Source organism: Lissotriton vulgaris, chromosome 10 (genome assembly GCF_964263255.1).
Source record: "Lissotriton vulgaris chromosome 10, aLisVul1.2, whole genome shotgun sequence".
Lineage (NCBI taxonomy): Eukaryota > Metazoa > Chordata > Amphibia > Caudata > Salamandridae > Lissotriton > Lissotriton vulgaris.
Window position 1 is genome coordinate 35,036,522 of NC_141698.1, and position 17,309 is coordinate 35,053,830.

At 44.6% G+C, this 17,309-nt stretch overlaps 1 protein-coding gene across 3 annotated transcripts in view; it reads left to right on the forward strand.

The window, feature by feature from the left end:
- CDK20 (cyclin dependent kinase 20) overlaps positions 1–17,309 on the forward strand; it is a 93,891-nt gene that overhangs the window by 44,378 nt on the left and 32,204 nt on the right. For 2 of the 3 annotated variants that reach the window (XR_015300646.1, XM_086940366.1), the window contains exons 3-4: positions 4,435–4,548; positions 11,291–11,479. Coding sequence is in view for 2 of the 3 variants with exons in the window: in XM_086940366.1 (XP_086796492.1) it covers positions 4,435–4,548; positions 11,291–11,479 (303 nt within the window). In the remaining variant the exon portion in view is untranslated. The remainder of the gene's footprint in view (positions 1–4,434; positions 4,549–11,290; positions 11,480–17,309) is intronic. The other variant, XM_086940367.1, reaches the window with a different exon arrangement.

Here is a 17,309-nt window from a genome sequence, read left to right on the forward strand (position 1 = left end):
GAGCCCCCGCCAGGGTTGGTTGGCTGGGCCAGTGTTTCACTAATGAGCACTGTGCCATGCACTTAGATGACGCACATATCCAGGGAGCACCCACTGGGTTGGTTGGCTGGGCCAGTGTTGCACTAGTGAGCACTGTGCCATGCTCTTAGGTGACGCACATATCCAGTAGCACCCACTGGGAGTGGTTGGCTGGGCCAGTGTTTCACTTGTGAGCCCTGTGCCATGCACTTAGATGACACTACACATCCAGGGAGCACCCACTGGGTTGGTTGGCTGGGCCAGTGTTGCACTAGTGAGCACTGTGCCATGCTCTTAGGTGACACACATATCCAGGTAGCACCCACTGGGAGTGGATGGCTGGGCCAGTGTTTCACTTGTGAGCCCTAGATGACACTACATGTGCTTAGATGACACTACACGTCCAGGGAGCAGGCACCACGAATGGTTGGCTGGGCCAGTGTTCCAATGCTGATCCCTGGTGAGATAGTAACCGACCGTGTGCCAAGCGCTGGAGAGCGCAGTACTCCAGGTCCAGGGATGCTGAGCCAGGCTAGGCTGACCCGTTGATGCACAGGTGAGGTAGGAAGGGTACTAACCCTCGCCCCCACCACAGCCCCTCTCCCAGGCGAGCAGAGGCGGCGGCGCTGGCGCGTGACTGTTGTCAGCTGCGGGCACTAATGTAGAAGCGAGAGATGTCGTGTGGGAGTGTGATTATACGTGTATTTACGTCCTTCCACTTGGAAAGATGAGGAAATGCTGATTTGTTTTCAAACCAAGTACCTGCGTGTGGGAGAAGCGTGGCGGTCTCGATGGATCTTCGCCTTTGGCTTGGCTTCACGCTTTATATTTCTATCACTTCCTCTAGCGCACTCTTTTTCTATGTCTGCTGCTCTCCCCAGCCCTTACTTTCCTCCCACCGCCCGCACAGTCTCTATCTTCGCCTCTGTCTGTCTCTATTTTTCTCTAGGCTTGTCTCGTTATCGCTCTATTCGTGCCTCCGCGTACTTTCGTATCATTTTCTCTCTGCCTCATCCTATTTCTGCTCTCGTCTATCTCTGTGTCTCTCTTCCACTTTTTACATTTCTCCCCATTTCCTGTATCGTAACATCTGTGTGCCTATTATGTTTGTCTCTCTACCTATAACATTCAGTGGGGCCGATTCATAAAAGCATCCGTAAACGCGTGTTTACAGCCGAAAATATGAGGGTTTGAGATTTTTTTTTGTTTGAATGACATTTTGTGAATTCCCTAAAAATTTCCCAAAATTCCAGTATCGTGTGTGACTTTTTCAAGCGAGCATAGCCTTTTCATTGAAAAGTCTCAGATACTGGCTGAAGAGTGGATAGAAGAGAAACTATCTTTAGGAGATACACTTCTGTGCGAACTAGTCACTTGCATTCAGTAGTCATGGGACATTGTATACAGGTTAATTTTGTGTGCTACATAATTCAGAATTGTGTGTAATTTCTTTGGTGTAATTAAACTTTTGCCGAGGCCTAGAAGAAGAACTTTTTTTATGTCTGCTAGGTGTGCAGAAAATAATTCTAAGTCTAAATAGATTTATTGCAGCAGATTTCTGCGCCAGAATTGCGTGGCAATTCACAGTAGTACAGCCCAGGCAAGAGGTGGGCAGTGGGCATTATTGGAGTGGATTTGCCTTGTAAGTTTATGACAGCACCAGTGAAACATGTACATGTGTGGACATTCACAAACTCCTCTCTGACAGGGCAGGACAGGCCTTTTATTCCTCCGGGCATTTCCCCGGTGGTCCGGAGTCCCTGGAGGCCGGTTTTAGAGCAGGTGTTTACTTACCCCAGCTCCCTGTGATAGTTCCAGCCTGGCGGAGACTTCAAGAGCGAGAAGAAGAGAGGGAGGAAGGGTGACAGCAGATAGAAAGTGATCAGAGAGGGAGATTAGGGAAGGAGAAAGAGAGAATGGATGGATGGAAAGAGAAAGATTGGATGGATGGAAAGAGAAGGAGAGAATGGATGGATGGATGGATGGAAAGAGAAAGAGAGAATGAATGGATGGATGAAAAGAGAAAGATAGCAGAAGGAGAAGAAAGGAGAAGGCCAATATCAGTGTTCTTGCCGGGATGCTTATAGTTTCCCAGTCCGGCCCAGATATCCCCCTTTTACCATCCTGGAAATGTTAAGAAATCTCCTCCCTTTGAGGAGACGAAGGGGAACGGCCGAGCCCTGCATTTGGGGAGGAAGTGATGAAAGGACCTCTTCCTCAGGAATAAGAAAATAAATGTGCTTTTGCTCCGAAGGCTTTACCAGTGGTCCGGAAAATGGACCGAATGTTATCCACACCACAGCGTTACTGATACAGGGGTACCGGTGGCTCCTGGGGTGTGCTATGTCCAGCCCAGCAGGAGTAAGACCCCGTGGGTAGGGGGGATATGTTCATTCCTGCTCCCATTCCCCTGGCAATTCCTACATTTGACCGGACTTTCACAGGAAGATTCCGGCTACTTTCAGCAGCCAGATCTCCTTGGGAAGTAAACACTTGTGATTTCCATTGGATGGTCAATGCTGTTACTGGCCTCTACAAGGGTAATACAAAACAACCAGAGCTGCAATGCCTCTGGCACCAAGGTAATATCCTTTGTAAACTTATGTCCAATGCTTCAAATTTCAGCTTTAAATATATTTTGGAAATGCAACTATTTTACTCCAAATTTCGGCTTATGAGTTCTGAAAATAAACACATTTGTGTCTCAGGTATCCACTCTCAATTTTGGCATACGTATACTAATTCACTCAAGCAAAACCTTCTAATTTAGTAGGCTGGGCTGCTCACAGGAGCGCTCGTTACAGGTAACTGGCTGGCTACTTGTTGGAGAAGCCTGGACTAGCACACTTTGACATAGAGGAGATGATTCTTGGGAGTCTTGGAGGGGGGCAGGGGTTCTGCAAGTTCATTGTTGGGGTGTCATTGGCTGTGCAGAAGATGGCCAACCATAGGCGAGTAGGAGTTGGACACTCCGATTAATGTACTCCGAGTGGAAGCAGAGCACAGTCTTGTGCTGTACAGTACGCTTTTTTGATCTATGTTATGGGGTGCCGAGTTACACTTTGATGGACCGAGTACTGTCCATCAGGATCGCGAAGGACATTCCCACTGTCATCCGATGGCACTTCCAACAAATTTAGAGATGACTGCTGGCCCGGCAGTCCTCTTTGTACCTAGAAAGGAATCACCATGACCGGTTCACTTCAAGGTGGTAAAAGTTTGGTTGGCAGCCCCGTCGGTTTTGACAGCCATTCATCAAACTTTTTTAGTTTTGCAGAAACAAACTTCCAAAGCAGGAGTTTGTTTCTGAAAGGGAAACAAACACAAAAAAACAATGACCTCCGCACCTTGGAAGTTTTCTGGTGGTCATTGTTTGCTTCCTTCCGTCCCTCACCGCCTGGAAATTCTGACTGTGAGGGATAGTAATAATAGGATATTGCATTGTCATCTTAAAAAGGTGATTGGTGTAATTCCCTTCCTCCAACGACCCCACTCTGGCAGGCCGTTGGAGAAAACTTTCCATTGATATTGCCAACAGGATCTCCGTCGACCTATAGTTTACGGTCGGGCTATCACTAAATGAGGTGGGAGGACAAAGTACTCCATCACGATTGTGATAGAGTCCCCTATCTACCAAACCCTAAATCAGAAACTATAACTTTTCCTCTGTGTCACTGTCAAGTTCTTCCTGTCCCTATGACACTGTACATTTTTCTCAATAGTTTTTGTATGCGTTGTGAGAAGCGCTTCTCTGTGTAGTATTGCCTCTTTAGCCTAGTCTCGATGCTTCTCGTTAAGGAAACAAATAAATGACACGTGGAACGACTGAACTAAGATCAACCATTGGTAATAACACTGCGCTGTATTCCAGTGCATTATGTTCTTTACTTCTCACCTGCGTGCAGGAACCAATCTGGAGTTGCTTGTGTTTCCCTTCAGATGGGACGTGGCTTAGTAGTTCGGTGGTCACCATCCCTTTTGATGGGCCAAGTATAGTTGTCCTATGGTTGGCTGTTGTCTGTAAGGGCACAAGCGAGCTAAAAAGCAAATGCAACCCTGAGTAATTACCAGTGCAAAGGTTAATTCAAGCATGTATCCTTTTTTGTGCTCTTTATCGGTACCTGCCTGTTTTTGATATTTTGTTGCATCTTTTCTCCTTCCTTTGTATCTCTGCTTCAGTCTGTCTTCCGCTCCCTGTAATTCTCCTCCTCTTGCTAGATATCTCTAAACCGCTTACTCTGCCCGTATCTTTGCCTCAAGCAAGTTGCCGGTGACCTGTCAGCTTTATAATCTGTCTCCTTGTGTATAGCTTTTCGCTTGGACAGGTTTGAAATCTTTTGCCTAGTTCTTCTCTTGTGTTCCCTGGAGAATGGATCTCACATAAATGCACTCTTTCCTTCACCTCCTGTTTTGCAGACAGGGGAGACTGTAGCTCTGAAGAAGGTGGCCCTTCGGAAGCTGGAGGATGGGATCCCCAACCAAGCCCTGCGAGAGATCAAGGCTCTGCAGGAGATCGAAGACAACCAGTATGTAAGTGACTAGAGCAAAGCGTGAGGTATGAGACCAGGGGCGATGGGGGAGTGCATCCTCCTTTAGTATCTAAAGGACACCCAAATACAAGATTACACCAGACCTAAAGCCAGGCCCAAGGTTAATCCCAGGCCTTGCAGAGGTCTGTGGAAACCAGTATGTAAGTGGCTAGAGCGGAGCGTGAGGTATGAGACCAGGGGCGATGAGGGAGCGCACCCTCCTTTAGTATCTAAAGGATACCCAAATACAAGATTACACCAGACCTAAAACCAGGCTGCAGAGGTCAGGCCAAGGTTAATCCCAGGCCATGCAGAGGTCTGTGGAAACCAGTATGTAAGTGACTGGAGCGGAGCGTGAGGTATGAGACATGGGGCAATGAGGGAGCGCCCCCTTCTTTAGTATCTAAAGGACACCCAAATACAAGATTACACCAGACCTAAAACCAGGCTGCAGAGGTCAGGCCAAGGTTAGTTTGCTAAACTGTCAGTTCTTTGTAAAGCCACAGACCTGAAGAGCAGTTCAGAGTATATGTGTCAAAACCGAGATGAGCAATCTTCTTTCTGTCCTCTCGGGCAGCGTACTGCCATTGGCCAGTGCAAGGAAGCGGGCTTGAAAGATACAGATTGTCTATCTCGGACCATCCTATCCTTGATACATTTGGAAGCATAGCCATAAACTGATCAATGTGCCAAACGTACAGTCTTAAAGTACTTTTGTGGAAGCAAATATTACAATCTCAAATCATGGTTGACATGAGTGAATTAAGAGGCTCAACAAATCATTTATACCCGAAGTGTGCAAAGTGAGCCCTTGGGAAGGGGTTCCAAATAAAGAGCATTCCCATAGCCTAGGCATGAAGTTGCCAAAGTAACCGAGACAGGGAGGAAATACATTTTCAAGAGTCTAAGTTAATATAATGCAAGCGAAGAACACATCTGAGAGATAGAGGTAGATATCCATCATATGTAAACTCTTGGCTGTCTATGGCTGACCCTGGATTTGGACGGATTCCCAGTGTGCCCAAACAGAAGACAGGATCCCAGTGGGCCACACTGTTAACAGCTCTGGTTTCAGCAGAGTTTAATTGGAGTCCATGGCTGCCAATCCAGTCCTAGGCAACCCTTGACCCTGGGAAGGATCTGAGTGTCCAGCGGACCACATAGCAAATGAAAATCCTTGAGTCAGTTCAAGACCTCCGAATAAATCAATGTCCATTAGTAGTCCTGGTGTACACATTGGGTCAGTCCGAGGTAAACAATAGCAGCAACATGTCGTAAAAACGACTGTCCAGAAAAAAAAAATAAGACCGCACTGCTCTATCAGTACCGATGTTTTGTAGACTCTGCATCAGCATGGTTGGTCAGCCGCAGTGATACACCCCCAAAAGTATCACAGCATTGACCACGTCAACCAGCATCCAGAGAAATATAAGTACCAGATTCTTGTAATCTAAAGACAAAGTTGTTTGTGTGTGTGTGTGTGTGTGCAGCGTATGTGTGTGTGTGCAGCGTGTGTTCACGTGCAGCGTGTGTTCACGTGCAGCGTGTGTGTGTGCATGTGTAGCTTGTGTGTGTGCAGAGTGTGTGTGCATGTGTAGCTTGTGTGTGTTCAGCGTGTGTGTTCACGTGCAGCTTGTGTTGCCTCAAATGTGCTGCCAGCTGTATACACAGTGTAGGTGCATGCAGGGCTTGAGGCAGACAGTCCTGGAGATGCCATCTACTCAGAGCTACCATGAGAGCAGTAAGGGATTGTAACTGAATTGTAGAGTCACTGGTGATTGTGAAGCATCACCCCAGATTGTAGGTGTATGTAAGGAGGCGGTGTTTAGGAGCCTGACGTTGCATTCACAAGGGGGTGCTTGGAGATTCTGAGCTGTGACAGGGCAGGTTGGCGCCTTGATTTGAATTGAACATTCACCGCACCCTGCTATTGTCACAGGCGGGTGCACAGTCTTCATCAGACGATATCGCTGAAGCACTGCTCAGCCTTACTAATGTTAACTTACTGATGTCTGCCTCGTTCCATCTGCTCTATTATCCTCCTCATTACTGCCCTAAATGTTGAAAGGCAATGCAACCACAAGCCCTGGGGTCATGCTACTGGCAGGAACTTTAAACTCGCAGCTGTTGGCTATAGTGGTCGATGGGATGGTCACAGAATGTGGTGAATAGTTGGGTTGATGGAGTGGGAGGGTTGGCAAGTTTGGTAGTACACAGTACTGCAGGCTGAGGGCTTCCTATATACAAAGTGTCCCTTGCTTTGTTGGCCACCTGGGTTGCCTTTCGGCACTCTGTCTTGTTTTTTGCATAGTAGTGTGTCCCTAATCCCCTGCTTCATCAGCAGTGCCTCAGTGACCAACCAGTCAAGCCCAATCCTCTGAGGACATCAGAGTAAGATCCCATATAGAGTGTTCTGACGCTTCCTGAGTTCTCACCCTGAGCTCACCCCCTGAGCTCACCCCTTAGTACACACCCAAATCCGCATCTGTGAGAAGTCTTCGAAAAAGTGAGACAGGATCAAGCAAATTCAGAGACACCTATACCTGACTCCCAGAAATACTCCTCTTCGCAGCTTGCACCTAACCTACATACACAGGACCGCATAACACAAACATCCTGAGTTACAAGATGAGTTTGTGGTCACAGATCTCTGCGCATGTGTTGAGATTCCCCTCAGCATCCCACACATCACATTCCTCATTCACACACCTCAGATCAGCTGTTCCGTGCGAGTCAGAAAGATGTAATTACACACAGACGAGCACTCACATATAGCACCTTGACTGTCGTTGCTGAGATCACACACCCGTGCACACCTCCCATTATGCATGCATGATACCGCCTCTGACGAGGGATCTATTAGGGGAACTATTTTTCTATCTTGAAGTAAGCGTAATTGCTGTTATTAATCCTTGCTTAGGAATAGATTTCATTAGCAGTATAGACCATTTACCCAGCCACCACCACCATGCAGTGTTTCCAGGTAATGGTGCTGAAACAATCTAAGAGTTATTCCAGCCCCCCCTTACCTTTATGCTTAAGAGGCGAAGCTGACCAATGTCTGGATCTCCTGATCCCATTCTCAAGTGAGTGTATGAAAAGGAAAATTAGAAATGAGAACTTCAACAATAATCATCCAAAAATGTTCGTAGTCCGTGTTGGCCCCGTAACCAGAAACATGAGGCATTCCACCCCTCTCTCCATCAAGAGATCTTTGTGTGTGTGTGTGTTTTGTGTGTTATTTTGGAATGTGCTTAATACGAAAAGCAAGTGGTGGGTGTTTTGAATCTTTAAATAACAAAAAGTGTCCACTTCATCTATTTTGTGGTTGAGAAAAACATCCCGAAATAGACGTTCAGACTCATTCTAGACTTAAAATAGCAAATACTTGAATACAAATAAAATGCTGATGTTGTTCCAGATCTGCGCTCAAAGATGCATGAATGGAATGACCATGCCATTGTGTCCAGGCTCTTTGCACCTTTGTCTGTGTCTTCTCTCCTCTGATGATGCGCTGTGACAAAGGTTACTGCCATCTCCAATCCACCATCTCAACAGGACCTAAATGGTGGTGCTGGTGCAAGCGCGCTTCATTGCCTTTGATCTCATAGCCTGATATTGGGTATGGCAGAAGTTGGACACTTTGAAATACCTGTGGGGATGAGCAGAGTTGTTGGAAGTGAGCCTGTGAATTGGGATCCCTGAACATTTATTGAGGAGTAGAGCATAACCTGGCCTAATACGATGGCGGACTAACATCCAGGGTACTCTGTACATGAGTCATGGTTCAGATGCAGGACTATCCCCTTGTGTGCAGAAGGTATTGGTTTTCTGTACATCATGGGAGGCATCAGGTGCTGTGTACTGAATGCTGTAGTGTCTCAAAACCCAATTTCTTCCCCATGGAAAACTAGGCAGTGGTGGCTCGGATACAACAGGAAGGAACGAGTGAAGAAGTAGTTAGCACTTTAGCAGCACATGCATCAAGGGATTTTACGATCACAAACAGTGCAATTAGCAAAAATCGGCCATTTGCAATCGCAAAATGGCTTTTTGCTATGCTTGAAAGTTTTTAGGATGCGCAATTTAGGTAATCGCAATTTCTTGTGATTTCCTAAATTGTGATTGCATTCAAGGAATTGCAATTTGCGATTCCTTAAATGCAATGCTAGAAGCATTTTGAAATAGCGATTTCAATATTTTAGGCTTGCAAATTACCGAAAAATTCAACTGGACGGTAATTTGCAAGAACTTTGACAAATGCACTAAAGTGCATTTTTCAAAGTTTCATGTTACACACACACACATGCCCTTGGGGCATGTGTGTGCGCAACATGGGTGCACATTACAATTTCAGGGGTGCAACAGGGTGTCCTTTTGGCACCCTTGAAAGTGCATGCACAATTTGCAAGTACCTATTTGGTACTCACAAATTGCACATGCAATTCCCATTCATTGCTCTGGGCCTGTAGGGCCATTGGAATGAATAGGAAGCCATTCCTTAATTGCGACTCACAATTTGCGGCTCACAATTAAGGAATTTTTAGGAATCCTATTTTTTAGCGATTCCTGCATGCATAGGCTTTTGCGAGTCCTTAATTGCGATTCCTTAATAATAACAATTAAGGAATCGCAAAAGCCTACCTTGATTCATGTGCCAGTTAGTGTGTTATAAGAGGTTAGGGTGATTGGCACTAAAACGTTCCAACATATAGCATCTTTATGAAGATCTAGTGACCAGATACATTTGAGAGTAACTAATAAGGGACCAAGGTCGGTAAACCCGAAATTCAGTAAATTTCAGATTTACCGACTGGTATTGAGACATTTGCTTTGTAGGGGAGATTGGGTAAATACCGATTCGGTATTTACCGAATCGGTAAATGACATGTAGGAAGCACTTTGAAGAGTGCTTCTGTGCTTTAAGGATTTGTTAATTACCACCAAATATTAGTTGGTGGTAAATAACAAATACCTCTGTAAATGCAAATCTGTGCATTTACACCAGTGCTATGAGGCAGACATACATGCCCTTAGGGCATGTATGCTTGCCACATGTGCACACAAGCACTATTCAGGGGTGCAACAGGGTATCAATGTGACACCCTGCCACCCTTGACTCTTTCCCTATTTTACCGAATCGGTATTTACCGATTCGGTAATTCACATTCATTCCTATGGGCCTCCAGGCCCATAGGAATGAATGTGAATTACCGAATGTGAATTACCGAATCGGTAAATACCGAATCTTAACAATTTGTTAATACGTACCGAATTTTTCCCTACATAGCATTTACCGATTCTAAAATACCGAATCGGTAAAATTCGGTATTTTAGAATCGGTAAATGTACTCTACCTGCATCTAGCCCCAAGTGTATTTTTACAGATTTCATGTGCAGATTTGGTGTTTCCTCAAGTCTACCACTTTCGCATGTCTTAGTTGGGTCTGCCAGACCTGAAGAGTCTTAAAGCTATAATGACAGACTGCAGGTTTGCTACAGGTGTGGCAGGGATGACAAAATGTCATGAATATTTACTACCAGTAGTAAATTAGGGTTTACTACTGGTGTTGCGGATATGATACAGACCTAAAGAGTCTTAAAGCTATAATGGCAGACTGCAGATTTACTACAGGTGTGCCAGAGATGATAGTGACATTAATTTTTGCTACCGGTAGTAAATGAAAGTTTCCTAATGGAGTGGCAGAGATGATACAGACCTGAAGAGTGTTAAAGCTCTAAGGATGTTCAGCAGGTTTACTACAGGCGTGACAGAGATGATAGTGACATGAAGTTTTGCTACCGGTAGTAAATTAAGGTTTACGACCTGAAGAGTACCTTTAAATGGGCGTAGTATTGTGAACCACAGCAGTGATGTTTTGTCTCTTGGGCACCACCCATTCCAAGCTCAGCATCGCTCATTGGTGCACTGGAAAGCTCTCACTGTGAGTGCTGATGTAAGGTAGGCAAAGAATACCTTCTGCTGTCAGCTCAAGTAAAGTTGTACATTTAAGCACATGGCAGATACAAGGACTGTTTTAAGACCTTTAATGCTGGTCTGAGAAGGTTGTGAGGTGGCTAGCAGAATTCCACACGGCTTTAACTGCCTGTTTTCAGGTATACGGCTCAAGGTAGGAACATGTTTTCCTAGCATCTCCCACAGAGCCATAGTGGAGGAACTGAGTTCTGCTTTTTACTTCATGTTTCCCCACAACCTCTTTACCATTGACTGAGGGAAGAAAAAAGCAGACCAGTACCTCCCTTGTTTATGTTGGTTGATCAGCTTAGATGTGTACCTTTCACCTAGCCCAGAGTTTCTCAAACCCAGGCAGGAACTGGAAAGCTATGATGGCTCCACCATGTGGGGCTGAGACATCAAATAACAAGTTATAACCTACATAGTAACATAGATCAAGGAGGTGACAGGGTCACAGCACTGATTAATGTGAGACATTGAGGGAATAAATGTCACTTCAATTAAATGTTTGGAATCTCTTATGTGGATGGCTGTTGTTGCTCCTCTCCATCTGCCCAGTAGTACCTTCCCGAGGGGCCATAGATTTACCATCAGGAGCACATTGGACCTATGAAATGCCTATTTCCAGTGAACTCAAGTGGGATACATAATATAACACTTCTGCCTTTGATGACAATGGTTGATGCTTAAGCCCTTGCTGTCCCTCAGCAGTGAGGTTCCTCCTCACTTAACTCACTGAAGTTGTTCTGTCTCTTCTGTCCCCCAGGTGGTGAAGCTGAAGGACGTCTTTCCGCACGGAACAGGTTTTGTGCTGGTGTTTGAATACATGCTCTCGGACCTCTCTGAAGTGATCCGCAACTCTGACCAGCCGCTGACGGAGTCCCAGGTCAAAGGCTACATGATGATGCTTCTGAAAGGAGTCGCCTTTTGCCACGAGAATGCCATCATGCACCGGGTAAGCTGGACAGACATGGGATCTGGGGTGCTATGGGTTCTCTCCGCTTCTCCACCCTGTTTCACCGCTTACATGAAGAGAGAGTAGATGGCCCATGAGCCCAGTTACCATTCCAGTGTTTTTCAGATGCTTTTGAGTGTTCGCTCATCTTCTAAAATCGCAGGGCTATAGTACATAAACTTTGCCTGGGAGGGAAAAATGAAGTATAGCAAGTTGCACCATTTTTTGATCCTTTGGGAATTAACAAATATAGCTTCAGTACATTTTGTAAAATGAGCAACGCAAAGAATTGTGCACCAGGTTACTTGTGGGGAAAACAAATTATGAAACCAATGGAAAATATCTGCATTTCCTATAAAAACCTTTCACTTGTGCTAGAGAACGTTTAACAAAAAAAACCTGATGAATTATTTCTATTTTTTGAGGAATTAAACAAATGTATGTGTATGTAGATATGTGGTATTTGTAGAGTGTGGACCTAGCCAAAAGGCAGCAAACTGTTGTATAGTGTTAGAGGCCGTGATACAGTCATAACGTGTTTGGAGACCTAGTTGGGTTGTGGGAGCAGAAGCAGACTCTTAATGCATCGTTAGGTAATACTCTCTCAAAAAGTGCATTTTCAGCTGTTTCCATAATTGGAATAGTATTTGTTTCTATTATTCTAATTGTCAAAACAGGATGAATTTTAATAATAACGCTTCTAAGACAAAATCTCTAATCTTTGATGAAGCATTTATCTGGGATTCTAATTGGTGCCTGGACAAATTCACTCCTCCCCCACTTTCGTTGACTGCAAAAAAATCTAGGGCTCATGTTCAACATCAGACTTTTGTTCCATGATCATATCTCTAAAATGGTCTCGACTGCTTCTTCTTTCTGAGAGTCTTAAGGAAATCTCTCCCCTTCCTCAAAAGGGACTGCTTGGAAACCATAATTCAAGCCACAATCCTCTCAAGACTTGACTAACGCAACTCCATTCTACTCACCCTACTAAATAATCTAATTTACAGACTTCAGATTGGTCAACACTCCACAGCTTGCCCCCGATTGGCCATCAACACACTCTGCTTGCCATTGAGCGCTCCATTACTGGCACTGACCCTCCATATGCAAAGGTTCCTTTCTTTTGGAATGATTCCATTGCCTATTAAGACTGGTGTGTAAATGTGTATGTAAATGTATTGGCATTTATATAGCGCACTACTTACCCGTAGGGTCCCAAGGCGCTTCGACCGCTGCGAAACCCTTCCTGGCTTCCCTGAGAGATGGTCCCTTAATGGGTATCTCCAGGGTGAGACCAGGCATCCCCGGCGGTCTGGTGGGGCCGTTAGTGAAGATGAGGCAAGCTAATGCCCAGAGTTGCCGAGTGTGATCGCTGATCAGAGTGGGCACCGAGGCGAGAGAATTATCGAGTCCGCTGACCCTGGTCCAGACACCTGCCGCGCCGGGAATCGAACCCTGGTCCCGGGCCGTCCTCTGCTCTCGGGTCTGCCGCCTCTAACCAGTGAGCCACACTACTTCACTGCTGAACTACTGTGTGTTCCACTGATCAAAGCCTGTGGTAGGTGGCCTCTCCTTTTCCTTCCTCACTGCTAGAGCCTTGAACAATCTTTCATTTCCCTTTCAAAGATTTACTTCCTTCTTCCAGTTCAGAAAACATCTTAAAGAATATCTCTTCACGCATTAATAGCTTTTTCTGCAAGTACATGTTTCCCTCCCCAATATTGCCAGGACAAGCATAGTGTGGCAGTTCTCAATCAGCATGGTTTGGAGGTAGAGAAGCGTGTAGGGACGTTGTTACAGATCCTGTATTCGTAAACAGGGAAGCCTATTACTTCGGTTTTTTTTCGTTTTTTGCTCTCATTTACCTCCAGACTGATGGTGTCCTGGCTGTGGGTATTCAGAGAGTCAGCCGAGATGGTGCAGCTTGTCAACTAGAAATATGGGTGTGTAGGAGGTTCCAGATTTACCCGTTTACCGTGGCTGCGGGCGTTTGACACAGTGGGCGGGTCTGCGTCTGCCGTTGGTCGTGCGCAGCATCCGGAAGGTAGTGCTCTCATCTGCCAACGGCGACGCGAGCACGGAACGGGTTAAACCCAAGTTCTTTAGCCCTGGGTGAAATATGTAGTTTGAACCCACCAAGGTCCATGTGTTCAGCCAAGTTAGGACTAGTTGTTGCTTGTTGTTCTTCCCAAATAACAGGACTTCAGTTTTGATGGGCTTCAGGGAAGGCTCAGGACATCTAGGTCTGGATGATGTGAAGACAATGTTTGAGGTATAAAATGTCTGGCATATCACTGAGGTTTTTTTAAAATACTATGTCTAGCATCGAGTATACTGTTAAATAGAGTTGTATTTTAGCATATTGATATATTTTGGTGCTGTTATCGATTTAGAAGTTGTAAATGATGGCAAATAGGCTAGAAAAGATCTATAAAGCTGGGGAGTCCCCAAGCGTTCTAAGGTTCCACTAGAACAAACTCGTATTAGTTGGAGAAGTAGGCAGAGAACCAGTGAAGGACATTTTCAAAGAATAGCATTTGAGAATTCAGATGTGATCAAGTGTCGAAGGTGGCAGAGAGTCCAGCAATCCCAGGAGGCTGTGGTCATCTTTATCTATGGCCAGGAGGGCATCTTCTGTGGTGTTGGGTTCCGTGCTGCACCATGATCTGAATCCAGATTGGTAGTCATGCAGGCTATGGTTGAAGTTGATGTAATCTTGGGATTGAGTCTAGATTGCTTTTTCAATGATAATTGATGAGGTTATGAAGGTTATGTGTGGGTTTCTTCAGCAGTGAGATTTTCTGTCTGTCTTCAAGCTTCTGGGACAATGCCTTGAGCAAAGGAGAGAGGCATTCACAACGGTATTGGGGTGAGAGAGCGTCTCCAAAGAGGACTTCGATGAAGGACGAGATTAAGACAATTTTTAAATGAGGTGTTTGAGAGAGTTGAGTGTGTCGATGAGATCTGCAAGACATAAGAGTTACAAGGATGACCATTGTGGGATGCTATAAGTATGAGTGGAGCTAGAAGGAGAACCAGGCTTGTGTTGTTGAAGTGTTGTCATGGACTGCAGGGCAGGAGGGTCTGACAGGATTAATGCAGTGCCTAAATGTCTTGAAGAGTGTTCCGCTTCGAAGTGCTGTCATGGAGAGCAGGACATGAGGGTCTAACTGGGTTAATGCAGTGCCTAAATGTCTTGAAGAGTGTTCCGCTTCGAAGTGCTGTCATGGAGGGCAGGACATGCGGGTCTAACGGGGTTAATGCAGTGCCTAAATGTCTTGAAAGGTGTTCCGCTTCGAAGGGCTGTCATGGAGAGCAGGACATGAGGGTCTAACTGGGTTAATGCAGTGCCTAACTGTCTTGAAAGGTGTTCCGCTTCAAAGGGCTGTCATGGAGAGCAGGACATGAGGGTCTAATGGGGTTAATGCAGTGCCTAAATGTCTTGAAAGGTGTTCCGCTTCGAAGGGCTGTCATGGAGAGCAGGACATGAGGGTCTAACTGGGTTAATGCAGTGCCTAACTGTCTTGAAAGGTGTTCCGCTTCGAAGGGCTGTCATGGAGAGCAGAACATGAGGGTCTAACGGGGTTAATGCAGTGCCTAAATATCTTGAAAGGTGTTCCGCTTCGAAGGGCTGTCATGGAGAGCAGGACACAATGGTCTAACAGGGTTAATGCAGTGCCTAACTGTCTTGAAAGGTGTTCCGCTTCGAAGGGCTGTCATGGAGAGCAGGACATGAGGGTCTTACTGGGTTAATGCAGTGCCTAACTGTCTTGAAAGGTGTTCCGCTTCGAAGGGCTGTCATGGAGAGCAGCAGCATGGAGAATGGGACCCCCTCAAATAGATTAGTTGTGACCAAGGAACAGAGGGGAAAAAGGAGATTTATTCTAGAAAAATGTTCCTTCTGTGGTCATAAGTATCAAGTAAGCAATATACATCCAATAATTAAGAATGGTGACAGAATTAAATAACCGTGTTTACTTTATCATAGTTTTTATTTTCATTTAATGTAATTTTTCATTTCACTTTTTTAATATAAAAAGACATGATTCATCATAGATACATTTAACAGGCTTATATTTTTTGCTATTAAGAACACACATAATTATAACACATCAGTGATAGAAAAATTCATACAAGATTATAGTACACAGTTAATTTTGAGACAGCCACCTGATATTAGAAACTCAACTCGATTCACTAACATACACACATGCATACCACAACCATACTACCAAAAGGAGAAAAAAAGGAGAGACTAGATGTTAATTGACAAGTACACAAGTTGTCAAATTCTAGGGTCTCAGAAGAATTCGAGACCCCCCGCACATGAAAGGTCGACGCGCGTTTCGGTGGATGAACCACCTTCCTCAGGACCTTTTTTTCTCTTGTGGAACAAGAAATATCAGGGGACCTAAAAGAATTTATGTACAAAAGAGAAAAAATATATCTGTCACCAACCCTTCTCATAATAATTTACAAACACAAACACGTATAGAAAAGTAACATTGTTTAAATCTGGCATGGCTACTCCTCACATGACCAATGATTGCACAAAAAAACTATGCACTGAAGCCAATTACTCTAATATAGATGGGAGATAAAAGGTTCATTTTATTCTCATGTGGATGGGAATTGGTTTGGACTCTAGTTGCATGAGAATAAGAAGAATTACTATCCATTTTATTTGACTAGGATCCCTTGTATGTTAGTTTAAAACACTAGAAGCATAGATATGTAGACTAAAGCATAGTTATACTTACGGTAAAGGACAGACAGATTTATGTTCCTTTGCTATTCAGTTTCTATGTTTTTAGTACCGGATACTTGTAAGAGGCACCTGCATAGAGGAATACAATAACCCTTATTCTGTATTCTGCAGCCGAGTGAGCATAACATACGATACCTGTTGATGGTCTATCTTACCAATTTTCGTTGCGAGACAGGGCGCAATTACTTCAACCTGTTAAGAGATAGTTCTCCAGGGAGTCAATTAAAACTACAAAGAAAGAAATACCCATAAATGAATTTGATTTCTTCCTTTGGTTTATGAACACACTATTTGGACAAGATATCAACGTCCTAAATGGTATGGTGTTTAGCTATATACCTTTTAATGACTGATGATGCCCTCAATGGTGTAATGCGGATCGGTAAAAAGTGGTCTCAATAACTGCGGTCTACAAGAGTGAGAAAAGAAACCATATCGTCAGATATTTTACATTATAGTGCATCGGGTTTTTAATACTGGTAAGATGCTCTTACATCTTATTATTGGCCCTTAAAAGTATTCCTCTCTTTAGTCCGAGTTATGACGCCGTACATCAGCCGGGAATTGTGGGTGTTCCTTTCTTTGGTCGAATAACTGACCCCTTTCTTTATCCTGCATACATCTGTAATATGAGGAAGTTTGATATATTTATATACCCGGAAGCAATATGGCAATTGTAAGAATCTATAACGTATCTAATCTCATACGTCTGTGGTAAGATGAAAGACGGCACGATTTAAGTGCTAAGGCAAAGAGGTTAGTAAAAGGTAACGTGAAACCTCTAATGTCACGAGATATTTAACCATGGTAGTGGCGGTAGGAAATTGAGCCGGTGTAGCGAACAAGCAAGCAGTCTATGGCAAGGTGAAAAACGGTACGATTTAAGCGCTAAGGTGAAACAGTTAGTACAAGGTAGCGTAAAACCTCTAATATCACGAGATTTATAACCATGATAGTGGCGGCAGAAAATTAAGCCGATGTAACGAACAAGCAAGCAGTCATTCAAATGCCTACGTACCCGAACGTAAGGAATCACGGAGTCTGTCTTCATCGTCCTCG